This window comes from Cavia porcellus, unplaced genomic scaffold (assembly GCF_034190915.1).
Source record: "Cavia porcellus strain 051 isolate PalLab524CR breed Dunkin Hartley unplaced genomic scaffold, mCavPor4.1 scaffold_2, whole genome shotgun sequence".
NCBI classification, from domain to species: Eukaryota; Metazoa; Chordata; class Mammalia; order Rodentia; family Caviidae; genus Cavia; species Cavia porcellus.
Genome location: NW_026947485.1, coordinates 24659572 through 24676126, shown reverse-complemented (window position 1 = coordinate 24676126; position 16555 = coordinate 24659572). Strand labels below are relative to the sequence as shown.

The following is a 16555-nucleotide window of genomic DNA, read 5'->3' as shown; positions in this document are numbered from 1 at the left end:
CAATGTTTTTGGGTCTAATAGGAATGGTTTTAGAGGGAGTCCAGCTGCATGAGAGTAATTGGTAGAGCATCTCTGGGTGTCAGTGACACTGGGCACCAGGGGAGAATGCAAAGTAGGTGGTAATGATGGGGACAAGGAATCTTCCCGCTCCAGAAGAGCTCCAGGTTTACAGACAAAGTCTAAATATCAGTGATTTGGAAACTGTCTAGGAGCCAAAATCTTTGGCTTTTGACACTTTGTTAATTTATTGCTCATGATCTGGAGATGGAGCCTCTCTATCAGGACCACAGGAAATCTTCAGACTTATAGTCTACTCTGCAAGATGGTTTCTGGTCCGTCATTCACCTGGAAGAGTGGAGGATGTTAGCAGTACAGGCTGACCATACAGTATATGTCTGCATTTCTCAAACTCTGTTTCTGTAAGTATACACAGTCTCTAAAGATGAAAGAATGGAACTTCAGGGGTGGAAGACAGAGAGCTCATCCAACATTAAGAAGAAAGTTACACAAAGGCAAAGAATATTTTAGGCTAACATAATAGAGGCAAGAGGACATTCTAAAGTTGTGGCTATCAAAGTTATCTACTAATAACCTCTTTTGGAATCAGATTAAATTCCAGTTTCCTGTTACTATGTATAAACCAACTAATACATAGTTTGGCAGATTCCATTTTCAATGTTATACCCACCTTCCAAAAATTTATAAAATTACAAATAAATTTTTAAAATTTATTACCCGTTTTTTTCCCTTTCTGGATACTCGCATCCCTTTCTACTACAAAAATAACGTCACTGACCATCATTTTTAGACCATCGTCTTTTAATTCTAGTTTCTTTCTTTTTCATGATTTCAATGTAGAGGAACTGGTTCTTGTAGTAAACTAACTTACAGCTGAGGACTAAAATAGTATTTGCTTTCTTCAGCTAGACACATGATGATATAGTTTTAAGAACACTATGCTTAAATGGTACATACCTGTAAAGTGTGAACACAAAATTAATTTTAGGGTAGCTCAGAAAATTTTAATAAAGATGTTTTGCTCCAAAAAGTTTAATGATAATAGTACTATCTCCACTCATTTAAAGGAACCCAGTGAAGATACTATAAACATAGTGCTTCATAATCTCTCCTGCACATAGTACTTTTTATTGCTAGTAGTGTATATTTCTAATATGTAATGATCACATTATCTTGGGGACCTCGCATTTATACATATCGTATCTTGATCATTTTAAGTTCCTCATACTTCTTCTGCCTCCCTCCACACATTCCCTTCCCATCTCTACAGTTCCAGTTTTCTGATATGAATAAAACAATATTTCCTAGCGCCTCTCATTGAGCTAGACAGACCAGTGGCACAAGCACAATGAACCAGCAGTGAATACCAAATACCACTGCTTATAGTAAGTTTTTCCTCCTGGCTTTTTGGAGAAAAGCTAAGTTAGGTCTCAAGTAAGGGAAAGGAGAGATGAATTGGAAGCATCTTATTTAGCCAGAAAGCAAAGTACCAAGAATTAAAGGACGGGTAAAAAAAAAAGACCACAGATAAGCCTGGCTGGAAGAGGCTCCTACTGGCAACATTTTGTGACAATATGAGAACCCCAAAGAATCACTGACATACGTCAGAATTATAGGAAGGAATGAAGGAAAGGAAGAGAGGAAAGCGGGTGTGGGAAAAACTTATTTGCAGAAAAATGTAACCTAATATATGTAAAGTAGAATGAGTTAGAAAATTACTACTTCACAACCACCAGTGGGACATCCTCTGAGCCGCTGGCTTGCTCTCTTCAAAGTGTAAATGTTATGACATTAAAGGGGAGAACGAAGACAAGTAAATGCAGTGCATGGTATGTGTTTTGATGCTGCATTCTATTAAAAATTTATAGAAGAAACTACTAGAGTGATTAGCAAATTTTTTTGTACCAGAAATTGAACTCAGGACTTAGAGCTTGCCAGGAAGTTGCTTATGTCACTGGGCTGTAACACTGGCTGTACCAGCACAGTTTGAAAAAATGGTAAAGTTTATTTGATAATGCTAAGGATAAATTTTTTAGGTATATTACATTGTATTTTGATAGGAAAATATCTTTGTTCTTAGGAGATAAATGTTAAACTACTTAGGGATGAGGTATCTTATTATCTCCAACTTACAGGAGTTTTTACAAAAATAAAACTCTATGTCTATGTATCTATGAGAGAGAGAGAGAGAGAGAGAGAGAGAGAGAGAGAGAGAGAGAGAGAGAGAGACAGACACACCCAGAGACAGACTGCACAGCCAGAAAGAAAGCAATATAGTAAAATGGTAACAAGCAGTGACAGTGACTAAGGAATAGGGCTGTGGCTGTACTTTTTCAATTTTTTTTTATAGTTTTGAACAACTTAAAGTAAAAACGTTTGGGAAAATTGAGATGTAAATAGTGGTTTGGAAAACTGAGTTAAGTATTCTATTGATCTTAGAAGACAACTGAATATTGAACCAATCAATATATGTAAAGCTATCACACTATAAGGAAAGGATTAGCCTATTCAACAATTATGAAATAAAAACAGTGCCCTATATCTGAAATAGCCATCTTGTGCTGGCTTACTGAAACTTTCTAGCAATAGGAGGTAAAAATATTAAAATGTTCTGTAAAAAAAGGTTTTCATTTTTTGAAAAAATGATTTGGCTGAGTCCTTTTGTCACACAAATGAAAATTAAAACCTCTGTAATGATCTTAGATAAAATAAAAACCTATATAAAAGTAAAAGCAGTGAAGAGAGAGCTATTTAATTCAGCTCAGAATACAAATTGAGCTTCTCCTCAAACAACCTGGGACCTTTGATGTACTGGGTAAAAGTCCTTTAAGGAGTCATTCTGAGATTTTGTTAGCTCAGATCTCCCCATGATGTGACTGAATCTGACTTACATGGGAATTGGGAGCTGTGAGGGTCACTACTAAAATAAGACCACCCCGGTAGGGATGAGGGATCCCCTGAAGGAGGGGAACACTGCCTTTTGCACTGGAGGCTGTGCTTGCTGTGCAGGGGATGAGCTGGGGTACACCGGGGAGACTTCTGCCAACTACAACCAACAGAAGCACTCAGGAGACAGCATTCTCCTGGGGAAAGGAGCAGTCAGCTCAAGAGCAAGTCTTTCTTTGGGCCTTTAAAAAAAAAAACACTTCTTTCCCTGGCCACATACGATAAAGCTCTGTTAAACCCAGAAGCTCCGGGACAGCTTCACTTTGCTGTAGAGGTGAAGATAGGATTTTTAGTGAGCAATCTGTACACAGAGGAGAAGCATCCAACAGTGTACATCTTTCAAGAAACAGGTGCCATCCTTAAGATACAGAAGGATTGAAGAAGGGCTGGTTACAAAGGAGAGGCAAGGAGTAGAGACACCTAAGGAGGAGTGACATGGGTGGGTTGTACTGTGGCTCTGGACTGTCTTCTGCAGGTCTATGTGTTAAAAGTGTGGTCCTCAACTTGTGATGCCATTGGGAAGTGGTAGATCCCTTATGAGGGGTCCAGTGGGGGCTTAGGTCCATGTCATCTGTCCTTCCTTTCTCTCTCGGCCAAAAGGTAAACTGCTGAGCTATACCACAAGTTCCCATGTTGATGGGCTGCTTCGCCACTGGCTCAAAAGCAAAGGAGGAGCTGACCATGGGCTGGAATCTCTGTGACTGTGGGCCAGAATAGATGATCTGTTTAGAAGTTGCTTATGTCAGAGATTTGTTATAGTGAGGTAAAAACTGACTCACTCAGGATGAGAATAAGGAATGTGTGCCACACCAATGCCTGCAGGAGAGTGGGGAAGTGGCCAGGACCTGAAGGGCGAGAATCTCATAGGGAAATCCAAGGGGGACTGTCATTTGCAGATCAGGGACACAGCTATCCTGATGAGACTTTGCAGGGATGGAGATGATGAGATGCATAGCCTGCTCTCACTTCTCTCTCCCCTTGTTTGCTGCCAGGGCTCCTCCCTATCCAAACCCAACAGATGCCAGAGGACAAGGAGTCCACTGATGGTCTTCATGGAAGCCAGTCTCCTGGGGCACGGGGCAAGGTAAGCAGGAGGGTGGGTATGTCTGCAGGGTTCAGCAAGACACTTACATGGCAGCATGCCTACCCTGGCACATGGCATTGAGAGCTCAGAGGCTCTTATGGTTCAGAGTGGGACTGCTGCAGGTGACAGATGACCACACGGATGCACTGTGGGAAGTGTAAGCACTGGAGAATAAGCCAGGGGTGTTGCAATAAACTTGCTCTAAATAAAGTATCTCCCCTGTTCATGCATGTGTGTCATATGCACATACAAAACACATCTTGCTAAATGTTTTATATCTAGGTGCCTCATTCAAGGTTTTATTCATGTATTCAAGAACTATTTACTGAGCCCTTATACTTTCCAGGTGTTTGATCAAAGTATCATAATTAAAAATGAGAAAGGCATCCACCTAGGTGCTAATAAATTAGCCTTAAATTTAGTTATATCTTCTTCAAATAATCATTTGAACCTAAGAATAAAAAATATACACAATGACAAAAACCCAAACTGATCATAAAATGAACAAAGGATTTACAGATATTGTTCCAAAAGATTTAAGTGGATGACTAATTAGTACTTGAAAACATGCTCCATATCATTCATCATTACAGAAAAGTATACCATAACCATGATGATAGCATCCTACACCAATTAGCATGGCTACTATCAAAAGACAAGCAAACAAACCAGCTCCCAGACAACAGAAAACTACAAGTGTTGGTGACATTATAGAACAATTTGTGTGTTCTTTACTTGTGTACTGCTGGTGGAAATGCAATAGTTACTACAGAAACCAGTATGATTGATCCTTAAAAATTAAAAATAGAATTAACATATAATCCAGCAATTCTACTTCTGGGTATCTACCCAAAATAACTGAAAATTTGGACATGAAGAAATCTCTGCATAGTGACATTCACAGCAGTATTATTCACAGTGGCTAAAGGTACAGAGACTCAAATGGTAGAGAGACTCAAGAGGTGACTGGAGAGGGAAAATGTAGCAGTGTTATTCAGACTTAAAGGAAGGAAATTCTAACACTTACTACAACGTGGGTAAATTTGAAGAGAGTACTCTAAGTGAAATAAAAGAACAGGTATTGTATGGTTCTACAGTGAGAGGTACTCAGAGTTGTCAAATGATGGAAAGCAGAATAAAACTGTTAAAAATCAAGGAGAAGGAGGAATGAGGAGTTATCACTTAACAGGTACAGAGTTGCAGTTTGGGAAGATGAAAAACATTGTGTATGGACAGGAGTGATGGTTGTATGACAATATGCATGTACTCAATGCTACTGGAACTGTTCATTTAAAAATGGTTTACATGGTACATATATTATGCACACTTTTATGATAATATACGAAAAGAAATTAAGAAAGAAATACTCACGGATTCCAGCCTAAATCCTGTGGGTTCACATAGAGAACACCAGCTCTGGAGACAGTGGCTGGGGTGGCCGTTCGCAAGTGATGGATCTCAAATAGAAGCCTCATGGAAGGAGTGAGGGCCACCCGTTCATTGCTGGCCAGGGTCAGCACCTGGAAGAGGCAGCATGGCAGCGTTGCCAGATGCAAACCAGCAAGGGAGAAATGGAACACCGCCAGCCTACCGTGGTAACCAAAGCACTGCCCCTAGTAGACGGGCCAAAGGGTGTGAATCAAGATCTAAATTTATTCCTAAAGTGGCCTGACTGGCCCTTGAGAAATAATATCTCCTAAACAGACTGGTGAAAGCCAATCTTTAAATGACTGAAAGAATTATTACTAAGCTAAATATAAGTGGATTAAATGACAAAGCCTAAATAGCAAGTAAAATTAATTCTTTCCAGAATCTGAAACATCCCATTTAACCACTGTCCTACAGCAACTCTTACAAGGATGGAGACCTCATTCCTGTATTTTATGATGAAGAATGTTTTAGCTTGGAAAGCACTAATTACTGTTAATACATGGTGATTACTAGCTCTAATCCAGAGTAATGATGGCTACTGATTTCTCTCTCCTGACCCCACCAAATAGACCTTTGGTTACTTAATCAGTATCTAGAGTAGACTTGCCCCAGCATCTTGTTTTAGCTGGCGATGCCAGATTAAGCAAGTCAAAAATGTCTGGGAAAAGTTTAAACTCAGTCTGTAGCCACTGGGTCTACTTAATTTTAATATCTAAGTTTTGCCCATTACCATGTAACACAACCTGTACTTTTCTTTTATTGTCTAAGTACTCATATTCAATGAACGCACATATAAGACATAATAATTTGGGCCTAGCTCTTAGAAAGTGGTCGTGGAAACTAAATTCTTAGGTATATATCTATCATTAAGGATTATTAATTTATGGCAATAAAAAGAATATATGCCCTTAAGTTCTTTAACTATAAAGAGAATTACTGTATTAGGAAAATGTCATTTATCAAAATAGTGATAGTAAAAAGAATACCAAGTTAAGGATTAAAAACAATGATTAACATCAACAAGTGAGTGGTATATTATTTTTAAGGTTTGGCACTGCAGTATTACTGACCTTATTATCATCCATGACTGTATTTAGTGATTCAATCCACATAGGGTCAATATCTCCATCCAGAACTATCCATTTTGGTCCATCGTGTGTAAGATTTGCTTGTTCCCGTAAAATGGAAGAGAATAGACCTATTAAACAAGAGTAAACAATATTAATATATTGTGGAATTGGGTATAGTCTATTTCTAAAGTAAACTTACAGTACTTCTCCTGGAAGGTCTTTTATTAAGTAAATAAAAAACACTTTGCTGCCTTTCCTATGGGCTATATTATATCCTCTACATGAGATACTGGCTCCAGACCTGGTTTTACCACTTACAAACAGGCAAGTTTCATCTCCAGGGAAAGATCATTCTCTTCCCTGACTGAGATTCCTTCTAGGTTAAACATGGATAACACTGCCTTCCGTAAAGGATGGTTATGGGCTTTATAGAAGGCAATGCATGTAGAACTCACATCTTCTACCAAATGAAGATGTTCCCTTTTCCACACTCTTAAATTATTACCTGTCTTAGAATTATAAGTTCATTTCATCTAGCTCCATTCTTGTGTAACAATAGTCCAGGTCATAATTCTAAGTAGAAGTGCTACATAACTCTGACAATTTTGGATGTTGGTATTATATTGTCATTACTTAAAAGATGTACAGGTAAAAACATTTTAAATCCACGGCCTTTCTACTTTAATAGCTGCTGACTTTTCAAGCTCAAGAATGTAACATCGTGGTGAATGAAACTGCTTTCATCCATTTGTACTGAAGTTTTCGCTATGAAATGTTTTGTGTAAAAAATAAGTGACAGCATCTCGTTGAATCTACCACTGTCATTTACAGGAAAGCCAGCAGTCCTTTCTAATGGCTGCTGCTTGCAATAGAGTCCATAGATTCTGAGCATACACAGATTAACAGTTTTCTACTGACTATAGTTCTTTATAAAAAGAAAGAAATTGGATTAAGTCAGCCAGCATTGTCCCATAGATAAAGGAAAGAGTGTATAGAAGATAAGAAGAGGATCAATGACAAAGTGTGTCCTGCTTCAGATCAGAAGTTGTCTCAGATGTGACCAGACACTTAAATAAGCTAAGGGAACAAGACAAAGGCATGCAGAGGAAGAGTGTTACAGATGGCAAGAATGTCAGGTGCCAAGGTTCCATGATGCAAAGGTGTTTGGAACAGTCAGGAGGTCAGAATGAACAAATTGCTGTCAAAGAGGGGCAGAGTACAGAAAATGAAGGTAGAGATGGTGAGGTAACCTCTAATCACTAGAGCCTTGTAGGCCACAGAAAAAGGTTGAGTTCCAAAGGGGATTGGCAGCTACTTGAAACTGAAAGCTGAGAACATCCTGACATGAGCCTTCTGACTTCTGTATAGAAAAGAAGCTACAGAAAGACCAGGAGCTTGGACTTCTGTTGTGGAGAAGCTGACAGTACTGGAATTCAACGTGCACAGTATTTTTATGTTCCAGACCATGGGAGCTGTCATGAGACTGAACACTGGGAGTCTGCGAAAGGAACTCTTCAAGACCAATACAAGGTTTCTGTAACGGGAAGTCTTTAGGGTTTCTACCAAAAGCATCTGCCTGCCCACAAACATAGGCAGAATATCCTTTATCAGAAATGCTTGGGCCCAAAAGTGTTTTGGATTTTAGATTTTTCTGGATTCTAAAACATCTGCATAGACTTTACCAGTTGGGTAAAGTCTTTACCTTAATCTAAAAATGTGAAATACTTCAAAATTGCAAACTTACATTTTTAAAGGTCTCAGATTTCAGAGTATTTCAGAGTTTGTATTTTTGGTACAAAGATAATAAACTTGTCATGTCAGGGCAGGAAACATGTCCAAATGAGTTTTGTCACTGATTCCTAGAATAACCCTATTCAAATCTCAGTCGGGATCTTACATCAGGTACCTTGTCAGTATGTCCTGAAAAATCTATGTTAACACTGCTTCTGGACTAAAAGAGCCCTGATGGAACCAATATAGGATAAAACACAGCTCTGAGGACAGGATGCTGAATGCAAAACAAGTACTTATTTGAATCTACCTTTAATTTTTACGTTATAAACACTATTGTGATCTTTTGTAGTTCTAATAATGCCAACACCTAAACAGTAAATCTGTGACTATGACTAAAATTATTTTGTACTGAAAAATGGCTTTCTGGATTAAGAAAAATAAATGTTTAGCACACTGAAAGGGGAAATACTACTTGCCATCTTTCCATTCCCGGGTAGCGTGATGTATGAAACCAAAGAGTTCATCTGTTGTCACAGCTTTAGGGTTTAAGTCATTCCAAACAGGCTTCTGTTTCATGTGAACATATGTTCGGTTCAGGGTTCTCAAAATCTGATGAGAAAAAAAGAAATCCAAGGAAACTAATACTAACACAAGCCAAATGGAAAAGGTTTTCGGAAGCTGTTTCTTATTCAGTGTGTGTTATTGGACTTGCTGTAGTGTCTAGATGAAGAACGTTGCAAAATGCCATACGGCCTGTGCATCTCTATCACCATGGAAGGTCCAATTTCACCGTGGGCTCAGTTCGCCTGACTCTTCAAACCATTTACAGAAAGTCACTTAATCATTTGAGATTTTGACCATATGTACAAAGTGAAAAGCTGTGGGTAGATAAGCAATTATATTCATGTTTATAAAACCACCCTGCCTGAGTTATTTTAGAACAGCTGTTCTCTAAACTTGGCCCATACCAGAATTGCCTGGAGGGCTGTGGTTGGGTCCACCCCTAGGCTTTCTAGTTTTTTAGGTCTGGAAGGAGGCACGTTGTCTTCATTTCTAGCAAGGGCCCAGGTGATGCCCTGATGCAGGTGTGAACATACTTTGGGGTCCAGAGACACAGGGCAGTGATTCTCAACAGGAGACCATCTTGATGTAGGAGAAACTTGGCTGTACCACTGGATCTCTAGTGGGTTAAGGCTAAAGATGTTAAGCATCCCACAATGCCCCTAACAGCTCCCTACAACAAAGCATTCTCCAGTCTGACAGTTACCAGAGCTGGGGCTAGAAACCACCTTGTCCTAGAAAGTGAGGAAAACAAGCCTTGAGGAGAGCCCATAGAAGAGATACACAGGACAGGTCTGCTTAAGTGACATCTTAACCCAAATATCTTCCTGACTGTCCCTTCTGCTGTCTGTGAAAAGCTATGGCTTTTGTTTTAAATATTTATTGCCCTGACCAACTTCCAAGAATTTTGAAATACAGACAAACAATTGCCAAATGCTTTGGAATGATAAGTTGCTGAGTAACGTGGCTCCGAGTTTCAGAGGTCTGGCTGTGTCAGTTTAAGTACATACTGAACTGAAAAGAATCGGCAAAGACTAGATGAGAGAAATTAAATGCCTTAGAAATATTAAGCTTATATTTTTAGAAACCATTAATCTACTGGAAATTACAGAATTTAATTTTATCCTTCCATGAACTACGGCCTACATCTGAATCATAGTCTAACAAAATAATTATAGGTCTATCAGATGTCTTCTTTAATATTTCAATTATTACCTTTTTCACTAAAAAATTCCTATACAGAGAATCCCTCTGCGATTGTTCCACTTTGGGTTCATATCTAAGTTCTGGCAAGTTCTATATACACCCATGCTCTAAAGCTCATATGCCCATTCTGAGTATTTTTAGTTGTTGGCCACCAAATATGTTTACATCCAGGCATCCTGAATTAAAATGCATGCAGTTTTGCATATTCTGTCTGCCAACCAAGAAAATAAGTATGCTGCCAGGACCGTCAGGAAGGCCAAACAAAATCAAGTGGTAAACTAAAAATGGGGGATAATAACACTCACTGCGTGGCATTGTTGTGCACAGCATGTCGTACATAATGCACCTAGCATGGCATATAATAAGGACATCAAAAATGTGACCTTTTGCTACCTCCTCTTCGAGTTTTATTTTGGCCCTCTAGTGGGATATATTTCTGCGTGAGTACTGAAGGGAAATATTTGGATTTGTTTTTCTTACTGGTATGGGAAGGGGAAATCAGATCATCTGAGAAAGATCAGAAGGTAACTGGGAAAAATGTGAGCAGACCCAGTCAAATCATGCAAGCCACATACCTTACTCTACAGTCTCTCACAACGTTTACCCCTTGGAACAAGAATCCAGGGGTGACTATTACTGCCAGTGGCACAGGGCACAGCTATAAATGCAGGGATGCTATGAATCTTGTGGGTGAAGCCTGAGCTTCAACTGAACTTACTTTTCTTAGGTGAATGCAGTGTTCTATTCATTTCTCTCTCTTCTCTCTCACCATATAAAGGGAAATAGCGTGACACTGGAGTTTAATTCAACATTGTGTTGGGCTTTGCTGAAGGGAACTAGTTTAAGTACCATTGAAAACAATCCCTGGCTGAAAGGGGTCGGCCTGGTCACCGTACCTTACTCTTCCCTGTGCCCGCGTTTCCAACCACAAAGACACAGTGCCGTATGGCCAGCAGCTCCTCGAGCTGGACCACCTGCAATGAAACAGCCAATAGGCACTGATGGTGAGTTGGTGACGAGGAGATAGCCTGTCCACGGTTATTCAGTTCTACTCTCCATATGTCCCACACCAGATTCTGACAGAGTATGTTCAAGGAAAGTTACAACAGACCGCAGGTCCACAGTACAGATTCCCTTTCATTCCCAAACAGAGAACACAGGAGTGAGAATAAAGGGAAAGCATCATACTTCCTGGGCTAACTGGTACATGGCAGAGATAACTAAGAAAAATCAAGGACTCCTCATAAAGGTTTGAGCCAAAACAATATATAGTCAATCATCATCTACAACTGAGTAATGATTTATGTCCCATAAAATATCTAAATGAATTTTAGGTAAGTACTGTAAAATCCAGGAAATGAGACATACAGATCTCCACATGTTTACTAAACTCAAACTGAGCAAGTCCATGGAGCCCCTTTGATAAGTCAGTATCTTCCCAAGCTATTTCAAGCATGCTGATGTTCCTTCTCTGTTAAAACACACACTAATGATTTATTTCCAATTTTTTCTAGAAATACAAGGGAAAGAGAACAAAATAAATTTTGGTATATGTCTCCAGAAGTTTTAAAAAGTAATTAAAAGTATGATTACAGTTAAAACTATTACTTAACCATATTTATACTTTTACTTTCTTGCTGTATGAGACTACTAAAATATTTAGCTATATTTACTTCAGTTAAGACTATTACTTAAGCAATCTCTTGCACCACAAACCCCAAGGGCTTCTGCGAAAAGCAAGGTCCCCTTTTACTTTGAGAATGAAGCTCTCCTCGGGCTGCAGGCGGAGCTCCAAGGTGGACTGCCTGACCATCTGTTCCAAGTGCTGCTTCCTCCCCCGTGGCACATCTAGAGCTGGAAACAGGTCGCCAACAAGGCCCAGAAACACTGGGACATCCTCGGTCACTATTTTAGGCATATTGAAGTCTCTTAGTGCTCGCATGAGTACCTAGCAAGAAAAACAGAAAACATATCATCAAAAAGCCAGAAGAAAGGATTTGGAGAGTTGGTAAAATGGTATGTTTAATCTGATTTAAATGTTATACAATGTGTACATGTATCAAAGCATCAAATGTTAACCCACTACTATGGACACTTTTTATATTTTATGTACCAGTTTAAAATAGTATTTATGTAGCACTGTGGATTAAAAGAAGGACCTTCGCACTAAACTGTTTTCCCATATCCGCAGCCTTTTTTACTTGTTTTTTAATTTTTGAGACACAGCCTTACTAAAGTGGTTAAGCAACCAAGGCTAGGCTTGAACTTGCAATCCTCCTGCCTGCTGGGATTACAGGTGTGTGTCACCACTCCCAAGTTCAAATTTTTATTATTTATTGATTTATTTTTTGGACTAAGAGTCATTTCAGGGCTTTGGACTTGCTAGGCAGGTGTTGCACCACTGAGCTGGATCTCTCCCTAAGCCTTTATCTTTCCAAAGTCAATACAAGGTCTAACAAACACCTAATGAGCTGAAGATACTATTTTTAATTCTCATACTAAAGGCTGATACTGATACTGTTCTCTGACAGGCATGGCATTCTACCTATGTGGAGATGAAATGTTTTCAAATTAACAGCAGAACTGAAGACTCAACTAATCAACAGTCCTCAGAACTGGGTCACCATGGAGCCTGCTCCTTCCCTGTCAGGCTCTGCTCATCTTCATGAAGCGTCTGGGGCTCTTCTCTCCTTAGTCCCCCAACTTCAGTCTGCAAGCTAACCATGCCTATGTGGTCATTTTGTCCAAAGTACTCTAAAATGTCAGGATGATAACCTCAAACATTTTTAGCTTGGGTTTTTGTGTGATGTTGGCTGAAAACTAAAGATGGCTTTAGATTTTAAACATCAGGATGACATTTATAGAAAGAGCTAAGCATTCCATCAGCAAAAACCATACAGCACAAGACCAAAGGGATGCAAGAAAATGTTGAATAATAGGAGGAGTTTAGAAAATGGAAATATCACATATTACGTATCTCTTCATATAAAAAAAGATTACACAGACTGGACCTGGGTTTTCCGCTCCTCCTCCTCGAGCCGTGCTGCCTGGTTCCATAGTGAAGAGCGCCTCTTTCTCTCACTACTTATCACAGGGAAGCTGCACAGGTGCTGTTCCCATCCCCCACCACCGAAGATGGGGAGAACTTTTCCCTAAGATCGCTCAACTAGCACGCCTGTCACTGGTGTTAGGCAACCGCTCTTTTCCCTTCCTTCTCTGCACCCTTCTTACTTCCAGTGATGGATGGACTTTCTCTGATCAGCCTGAATCTTCACTAACACGCAGAACTAACTCCCAACTTCCTTTATCAAATTGCCTGAATGCTCCTCAAAGCATTCAGACCATGATTACTGAATTATTTGATTTAAACTGTCACAGCACTTTTGATGGCTGATATTTCAAAAGTACTTGTAAGATCACATTTCTTTTTCAGACTTATAGTTTTGTTCTAAAGAACTCTTGTGACCTCTTATCAGAAATGCCAGTCTTTGAGATATCCTGCATTCAGCAAAGGTGCCAGGGCCACGCGTGTCTCACCATCCAGGTACAGGCTTCCATTTGTATGAAACTGTTCAAATACTTGCTCAACAAAATCCTATCATATCAACCTTGTGGTACCTGATCTTCGGGTCGATTTTTATCTCCTCGTTTCAGGGAACCAGCAACAACTAAGACCGATTTAATAGCACGAAGTCCCCAGTCATAATGATCCTGAAATAAAACCATAATATCATTTTTTCCTAAAAAACTGTATGAGGCAATCAGATTCTCATTCCAGAAACAAGAGCTGAAAGTTAAGTTCAGAAACACCCACACTTTAAGAATTCCAGATAATGTTTTCCCCTTTTTCCCAACACTGCAAAAATCACATTCTTCTAGTGGCTGTCCTGCTTTTTCCTGGGTTGGTCAGCAAATGTCTTTTTTCCCTGTAGCACTTAAGGGCAGCTTTTGCTCAGGACCCTATCTGCCTCCTCTGTCCTTTCCATAAACCACTAACTCAGGAGCTCAACTCTTCCATGTCTTCCATAATAACATGCCTTCAGTGCTCCAAAGGCTCCCTGATGGTGGCACTAATAAAAACTGCACTGTTAAAAATCAATTATAAACCAAGACCTCTTTGAGACTGTCACATTGTCCCCAAGGGAGGTCCTTCTTATAGGCTCGGAGTTCTTGGAGGATAAATGTAGTAACTTATTCCCTTTGTTCTTCTAGGTCCAAACAGTGCCCAGTGCAGAGTAGTTGTACAATAAAAATAGGGTGATTCAAACAGAAGTGGACTCAAAGATGACTGATTTAATGCCTATAGCTTTCTCTCATTGGCCCATAGAACCCACACAGTAACCTGAGAAGGGCTCTCAGTGATGCCTGTGGGCCACTGACTTCATCTCTGCAGCCCTCAGAATCACCAGTCTGTTAGGATACAGAGATAAGCACCTGTCTACATTATAAGTGATTGTGGGAGTAGTAAACAAGCTATATTTGGGCAGTGAAACAATATATAGACATGTGCCAACATATTATTTTGAGCATGTTACCCATTAGCAGACAATAAAACAATGTTGAGGAGTTTCACTAAATAATAAAGGTAAGGAGTGTTGGTGAACATGCTGGTGCAGTTGTATGCATGTGTGTACATTCCCATGGGCTGCACACTGAGTCACAATAGAAAAACTCTCTTTGACTAAGGAGCATGGTAAAATTCACTTGAAAGTCAGTATATAGAAGTAAACTGGGGCTTTAGAAGGGAAGGAAAAAAGAAGAACAGGCGTTGGAGAGCAAGAAGACTGGGATGGAAGATAAGTTCTTGCAGTAAAAATACTGAAGGAGAGGGAGCAGAAGAGATTCTGGACACAGCTGTAAAAGGTGGCCTGGTAAACATGCAGATTGCAAACAGCTGCTAAATTAATCATTACCATTTTCGCCACATCATTCATTTGGTCAAAAATGTTCACCAATTCTTCTCACAAATCCTTCCCGGAAGCTCAGAAAGGTATCTATGAAATGTGTTTCTAACTCAGCTTTCCCACTCTGGCCAGATGTCTTTTCCACTGAGTTGAAGAACACTGTCCTCCTCTGCTCCACCTCTTTACTCCCAGCACCTTCCTCTTGAACTTGGCTGCAAGTGTCACAGTTAGGAGGACCTGAATCTACACCGTGTCCCCACCATTTGCCCAGTGTGGACCTTTCACAGGTTATTTGACCTAATTTTCCCTTATCTGTAAAACAAGCTTAATACTATCAAACTCATAGTCTTGGGAAGCCTTTTTCCTGGTATCTGTTCAACAAATACCTGTTCTTTTCTTTCCCCAAAACGTGGGTATTGGTTTCATTTGTTTTGAATTCTGCCCTCCATCACAGTCAGCAGTAAGCACATTACTCGGGTGTAATAGATGTGCTCTAAACACGTCCACATTACTGCTGGGAATGACTATGGTTGCAATTTCATGTTCTCTGGTTCAGTTATTTTTTCTCTCTGAAGTTTTTTTTATTATAGAATTTAAACAGACTCAAAAGAAAGATTACAAGAATACAAAATATAATGAAAATCCCAGTATCTTTACTACTCTGAGTATAACGTATGTCCCAGTTACTTCATATGAATAGAAAACAGGATACTGTACAGCAATATTTTGGCTCACAAAGGCTTCTGTTTGCAAGCAATTTGATTTGCAAACAAAGATATTCATCAAAATGTTGCTTCCATTTGTATACTCTGCATTGAGAAACAAACACCACCATGACCATCTTCCCAAAATCATGAAACAAATTAAGTTCATAAACTGAGGCATCAGTGTATAGAATATATAGAACACATGCAAATCAGGGATCACATCCATTGTTTGCTATGGTGCTTCTGCACATAACAATATTGTAAATATTTTTCACAGTACATTTCATTACTTTTCAAATATAAATCTACAGTTATTAAAAGCATAATCTAACTTTTGTCTCCATATTCCATATTCCTAACAGTGGGAAAGTTAAAATAAATGCATCAGGTACTAAGCTAACTGTGTGTTTGCAACTGGGATTTTAATACCTCATTTTGTAAGAGTGTGGACTAATGTCACCAGGAATTACTAAAGACTCAAAGTCAGAAATGACCACAAAGCCAAACTTAAAAATACCAATGCTGACACATATATAATTTTTGTGTCACATTAGCAACTCCAATGAACTGCAAGAAACTTATGCCTGGAGCGTAGAGAGTAAGACTGACCCATTTTGTAGTCAAAGGAATTGTACAGCAAAAGTTTAAAAAAGCAAGCCTTTGAATAAAGAATTGCTAACACATGAGAAAACCTTCACATTTCTCAAGATATTCTTCTGAGTGTCAACCTCACCTCTCCATTAGGAATACTACTTTCTCCTTCTAGAGAATAATGTTCTCACCAAGAAAGGGAAGGAACATAAATCTCCCTTCCTTTAAAATTATAGCATTAATAACAAAGAAAATCACAGAGGCAATTTATTAAAAAAACTTGTATGAAGTACCCATAAGACA

General features: G+C 39.2%; 1 protein-coding gene across 6 annotated transcripts in view; it reads right to left on the bottom strand.

The window, feature by feature from the left end:
* Positions 1-16555, bottom strand: part of Dnah11 (dynein axonemal heavy chain 11) — a 298369-nt gene that overhangs the window by 155922 nt on the left and 125892 nt on the right. For all 6 annotated transcript variants that reach the window (XM_063239334.1, XM_063239325.1, XM_013152435.3 and 3 more), the window contains exons 37-42: positions 13669-13761; positions 11804-11998; positions 10947-11024; positions 8760-8892; positions 6550-6677; positions 5420-5568 (exon numbers count right to left, since the gene is read on the bottom strand). In XM_063239334.1, the coding sequence (XP_063095404.1) occupies positions 5420-5568; positions 6550-6677; positions 8760-8892; positions 10947-11024; positions 11804-11998; positions 13669-13761 (776 nt within the window). The remainder of the gene's footprint in view (positions 1-5419; positions 5569-6549; positions 6678-8759; positions 8893-10946; positions 11025-11803; positions 11999-13668; positions 13762-16555) is intronic.